This window comes from Arachis ipaensis, chromosome B05 (assembly GCF_000816755.2).
Source record: "Arachis ipaensis cultivar K30076 chromosome B05, Araip1.1, whole genome shotgun sequence".
NCBI classification, from domain to species: domain Eukaryota; kingdom Viridiplantae; phylum Streptophyta; class Magnoliopsida; order Fabales; family Fabaceae; genus Arachis; species Arachis ipaensis.
In genome coordinates, this window is record NC_029789.2 from 379,747 (window position 1) to 385,740 (window position 5,994).

At 35.5% G+C, this 5,994-nt stretch overlaps 2 protein-coding genes across 2 annotated transcripts in view; one reads left to right on the forward strand and one right to left on the reverse strand.

The window, feature by feature from the left end:
• LOC107642277 (magnesium-dependent phosphatase 1) overlaps positions 1-2,061 on the forward strand; it is a 2,496-nt gene extending 435 nt beyond the window's left edge. The window contains exons 2-4 of the mRNA XM_016345579.2: positions 933-1,104; positions 1,483-1,599; positions 1,729-2,061. Of these exons, the coding sequence (XP_016201065.1) occupies positions 933-1,104; positions 1,483-1,599; positions 1,729-1,842 (403 nt within the window). The 3' untranslated portion in view covers positions 1,843-2,061. The remainder of the gene's footprint in view (positions 1-932; positions 1,105-1,482; positions 1,600-1,728) is intronic.
• Positions 2,739-5,207, reverse strand: LOC107639900 (uncharacterized protein At4g38062-like). The gene has a single exon (XM_016343459.1). The coding sequence runs from the start codon at positions 5,205-5,207 to the stop codon at positions 2,739-2,741; it is 2,469 nt and encodes an 822-aa protein (XP_016198945.1).

Sequence of the window (5,994 nt, forward strand, 5' to 3'; positions counted from 1 at the left end):
ACAAAGCTTGAGACCCTCTGTTTTCGTTTTATATTATATATATGATATGATATTGATATGAGGAAGTTGGTGTTTAGTTTGGGGAATTGTTACTAACTTACTTTAGCTATGATTGTTTTGATGCATTAAAATAGGTCATTTTCTGATTCTGAGAAGAAAAAAGAGTTTAATTTTGATATGGTTAAAAGGAAAAAGGTACAATGAAATCTTTTCTTTTGGAGGACTATTAAGCAGCGGTTGCTAAAGTAGTTATTTTTTCTGATCTGATAATAAAATATTGGATTTCTCTGTCGAATGCTTTGCAAAGGGACAAGGGATAAGCAAAATGAAATAATTAGATAGAACTGTTACATCTGATGAATCTTTCTATATTGATATTGATGATGTTTACAAGTGCGTATTACTTATCCTTTCCTCTATCTTAGGCTTATTTTTCGTGCTCTTGAAGCCATGGTTTTGGAAAAAGCTACAAAGAGAGTAGGTTTTATGACAATTATCTTTGGTTCTTTTTCAAATAGAAAACTAAACATGCTACTAATCTGTATTGTTAATTGAATATAACTTCCTCTGCTTCATGAGCTGGTTCTGTCGGTTATGACTGGTTTTGATTGGATGGTTTTTAATCTTTCTGATGGAAATGCTAACTTTCGCTAATCACACTAACATTTTTATATCACCTAAATTTGTTATTTGCTTGATGGGTTGCGTTAGAAGATCTCTAATTTGTTGATAGTGTTTTGTTGCTCATTTGTTGTCTTGATAATTTTGTTTGGTGTATCTTAAATGAGTAACATTATTCAAAATGTATTAACAATTGGAACCATTGAATATCAAAGATAGACATTTCTTGGGTTATATAGTTTTTCCCTTTTCTTTTTGGGTCCGTCGTAGCTATTGACTTATTAATATATGCCCTTCTGGTATTTTGGCAGTGAGTGCTACTATGAAGATGACATGCCATATCTGTTTCCACAAGCTAGAGGCATACTATATGCACTTAAGGAAAAGGGAATCGATATGGCAATTGCTTCTAGATCTCCAACTGCAAAGATAGCAAAAACATTTCTTAATAAGTTGGGCATCCACTCCATGTTTGTGGCACAGGTTCGCGACTATTAAGCTGCTCTTTGTCCCATCTTTTACCTTTCTGTGGATCCTAGATCCCTTCCTATCTCTGGATGTGTTTGAAGATCGTCTAAGGACACAAAATACAGAGAAATTGTAAGATATAAGATTGTTTTGAGAAGAAAACAGCTATAGAGACAAGCAAAATATCTCTGTCCCAAGACAGATTTTCTCTGTGTTTTCTATCCACTAAAAATATATGGATATTGGAGACAGGGTTTTTCCATCTCTATCGTCTTAATGTCTCTGTATTTTCTGTCTTATGACCGTTACGATTTGTTGTATATCCATTATTTATTTTTTAATATAGCATTTCATGTGTTTAGTTTTAGATGGTTGAGACTCTGATTTTTGCAGGAAATTTTTTCCAGTTGGACTCATAAAACAGACCATTTCCAGAGAATCCACAGGAAAACTGGGATTCCATACAGTTCAATGCTATTCTTTGATGACGAGGATAGGAACATTGTAGGGGTAAAGTTGTCGTTCATCCTATTTTCTGTGTTTCTGTTAACCTGTTTCTAGAAACGTTTATATATTTATTTAGAACTCCAGGAACTTGATATTCATGAAATATTTGTGATCAATATGTTGTACAAGCAGGTGTCCAAAATGGGCGTGACAAGCATTCTGGTTGACAGTGGAGTAAACCTTGCAGCTTTAAGGAAAGGATTATCAGAGTTTTCTCAGAACTCAGGCTCATCAAGCAGTAGCTAGCATACTGTTTTTATAAGTTAACATAGAGCATAAGGGATGGTTCTCAATAGAAAAAGCAAGGTTCAATTCATTGGACCAGTATGTAAACATCCAACACCACTTATTATTGAACATAATTTGATTCATGGAATATTTATCAATACATTTGTTACATTTGAATGTGGCCCATTTTGTCAACACCTCAGTTCTCAATGTAAGAATATACTATATTAACAAATATTACCAAGGTTTAGACATGCTTTCGATCTCTTTAAGCACTAATAAAGATTCTTGCAGATCATGCACTAAAATGATCTTCATATCATCATATCAACATCAACATTCTAACTTGCATGAGTCAAATACTATTCTTTAATTTGTCAATCATGTTTGGCTAAGTCTACTAATATAAGATTGTAAAACTTTAATTTACCAAAATTCATATGATTTGTTGAACAAGTTACTGTTGTTTATTTGTTTAAATTAAAAATTAGAATATTTAGTGTTTAATGAAATGGGTTTTCTCAAGTTCTGAAATTACATTAAAAGAAAATATTAAGAGACGTTTACTTGAAATCAAAATCAAAACTTGTAAATGAAATGTTCTATTTAGAAATAGAATACCTGTAACTTCAGATGGGATATGTACATTGCAGAGATGCTTTTAAATCTGTAGAAGGCTATTCATAAGAACATAAATTATAAGAACAAAATTTATGTACATAAAAGGTATAAAAAAAGGATTTCTTATGAAAAGAATTTGTGAAAGAATTGGTGAAAGAATTGTATTGACAAGCAACACATATGGGTACAGCCGTACAGAAAACTTCTCATATACAATATACAATCTAAACAAACTTTCAACCTTCAAACAGCATCATTGCAATTTTACCTATAGCAACTAGCTATTCAGCTCCTTATATATTAGAAATTATTTCAGGTTCCTTTATCTCTGTTGGATGGTGCAACTTCATGTTCTCTTTTACCAGAAGTGCATCATCTCCCTTTCTATCATTCTCAAAAGACTGCACTATGCTTCTCAACATTTCTATTAGTTTTGTATCCTTAATAAGGGTGCACTCATCACACAATTTACCACTCAATCCAAGAACAAATGCCAACAAAATTTCCTTCTCTGATGACAAAATTGTAGAATTTTCTTGCAAGTTTCTATTCTCCAATGCAAGCTGTTCTGTTTGGCTGCAATTTTTCTCCTGCAATTCCAGTTTCTGTTCTATGCAACGAATATATCCCTGGAGTTCTGCTATCATCAACTTCTTCTCTTCAACTTCCAGCGCAGCTAGAACCTCTGCTGCCGTGATCCTTGCGCAAGCTTCTCTGAGCAGCTTAATTTCGGCTTGTTCATTGGCAAGATGGAGAGAAAAAGATGTGGACCAGCTACTGCACTCGTCTTCCATAGGATTCTCTTGCTCAAGCTCTTTGCCTTGAGCCATCAAAGCAACCTCTTCCCTGGGAATAGAAAAAGATGTAAACGTGCTACAGAACTCCTCATCCATAGGAATCTCTCTCTCAAGCTCTTTGGCTTGAGCCATCAAAGCAACCTCTTCATGGGCAAGCTGCGAAGAAAAACGTGTCAATGAGCTACTGCACTCATCTTCTATAGGATTCTCCTTCTCAAACGCTTTGTCTTCCATGGGATTCTCTTCCTCGAGCTCTTTGGCTTGAGCCATCAAAGCAACCTCTTCACTTGCAAGCTGCGAAGAAAAAGATTGTTCCTCAAGCTCTTTGGCTTCAGCCATCAAAGCAACCTTATTTTGTACATCCTCAAAATTCGAGTCCTCCTCTTCTATGCTATCTGCTTTCAAGCGGACAAAGTGTTCCTGCAGATACTCTATGCTTCTTGTTTTCTGTTCTACTTGAGAAGCCAAGCTATCTCTCTCTTGTTTAAGGGTTTCACTAAATTCTACTTGTGCAAGGAGCGAACTTTCGAGCTCCTTACGAATTACAAAATTTTCATCAAGATCAGTCTTCAAACGTTCAGCAAATGACTTCCACATTTGCAACTCATACTCTATTTCGGTTATTTCGCATAATGTTTGGTCCGATTCGTTTATTACCATGTCCCAAGCATCGAGTAAATCCAGCATATCCCTGTGCCTATCAATTTCATTTGGCTCTAAGTTCTGCAAATCTAAAGGGAGAGCACAAGAATCAACTTGCCTCGTTAAACATGCTGTTCTGTCACACTCTCCATTTTTCATTTCAAACTGCTTCATCAATTGATGTAACTTGTCTTCTCCACTCTGGTTTACTACTTCCATTTCATGGCCTTCTCTGAAAGGCTTCCATTTAGCATCATAAATTCCACTTTTCAACACTATCAGCGTCACAGATAGCTCCTCATTCAGCATCATCATCTCAATACTAAAAGAATAAGAACCTTCCAGTTCCACCTTGAGATCTTCAACCTCTGCAGTTTTATATATCAACTGAGACCGGTAGTTTGTTATGGCCCGCGTCGAACGTTCTAGCTGAAAGTTCCATTCAGCTTGTCTAGCCTTAAACTTTGAAACACACTCTCTATGAATCTCTTCCAAAATTCTAAGCTCGGACCGCAGCTTCGACAGAGAATATTGTCCTGCCTCTTGAACTTGATCATCCTGAATTTCTCTAAGGAACGTTTGCAATCTCGGATTCTCTTGCTCTTGCTCTTGCTCTTGCTCTTGCTTCTTTTCATTATCGCGCTTTCTTCGAATTTCTTCAGCAGAAGCGAGGGCTTGTTTGCATATATGTAACTGATTTTGCAGATCCTCTGAGGTTTTGATCCGAGACTCTAACTTGCCCTGCAAGGAAGAGATTTCGTAGAGCAATCTAGCTTTTTCCAACTCCCAACCTTTCATAGTTGAATTGAACTCTCCTTTAAGTTGTTCATGAACCCCCTGTAGATGTTTAAATTGTTCTTCCACGTCATCACTTTCTTGGCCCCGGGTTTTCTTGTTTGAAGCCTCAAGACACCATTCAAGGGTTTCAATCTCTTGTTTGAACACATTAAGCTGCAATTCTTGATTCTCCAGTTTCACATTAGCCTTCTCTAATTCCAACGCCAACTGTTTCTTCTCATCTTCCCAAATTCTACGCCGCTCGTCGAATTCGGCCCGGAGTTTCTCGTTTTCGGCGCTTAGATCTTTGATGATGGACTCCTTGGAGCTCAAATCTCGCTTCAAATCCTTGATTTCGCTTTCCTTCTGAAGAATCTCAAGGTCCATTTCCTCGATTTTGAGCTTTGCTTCTCGTATTTCGTTGACTTTTTCATTGTGCGATCTCTTCAAGTTATCAAGTGAATCCGTCTTTCCTGTTAGTTCTTCAACAAGTCTTTCGATTTCAACGTTTGCTTCATCCAAATCCTTGAATGCCTTTTGATTCATTCAGCCTCTTCAATTTCTAATCGCAACAAATATTCAAAACAAACAAGAGAAAAGAGATGCAAATTATGAAACCTAAAACATAACACAATTTCAACCCTAATTTCCTATCAATTTCGTTATACGCATCAAATTGCACGATAAAATTACGTACATTTTCAAATCTATATATATTTCTATACAACATTAAACAATACAATAATATTATCATGATGAAAACACGATTGGAATTAAAAAATGTGAAACCCAGAAACTGACCTAAGTCGGAGGAGCAAGGACGTGTTTGGGTGTGAAATAATGAAAAATAGTGTTTTACATGAACATGCATGATTATACGCACTACTACGCTACGTACGTGCATGATAAGATAATCAAAGATTAACCAATAATAGACACTAAGATCCTGGACCAACCGTTTGCCTAAATCACAAACTCAATAGTTAGTTCATTATATCAAAATTAATCCTGTATAAATTACGAGTTGTATTAAAGTTGACTAAAAAAGAAAGAATTTATCAAAGTGACGAGAAAAGAATAACAAATAATGTGTACACCTAAAGTTACCAAAGTTTTTTTTTTCTTTTGGAAAAAAATGGTGTTGTGTATGTTAACATATGAAAACCAAACTCATTCATCAACTCATCAGGGGTAGATTGTATATGAAAAAATAGCCAAAATGAAAATTTTACAATGCAAATCTCAGGGTGAAGAGGAAGCTAAGTCATGAGTTGCAATGGCAGTTGCGTATACCTAAATTTTTTCTAAAATGAAATTATAAGTTTAAAGGATT

What these genes read in the sequence shown, in the direction of transcription:
- LOC107639900 (XM_016343459.1), bottom strand. Translation starts at nt 5,207, where the DNA reads ATGAATCAAAAGGCATTCAAGGATTTGGATGAAGCAAACGTTGAAATC.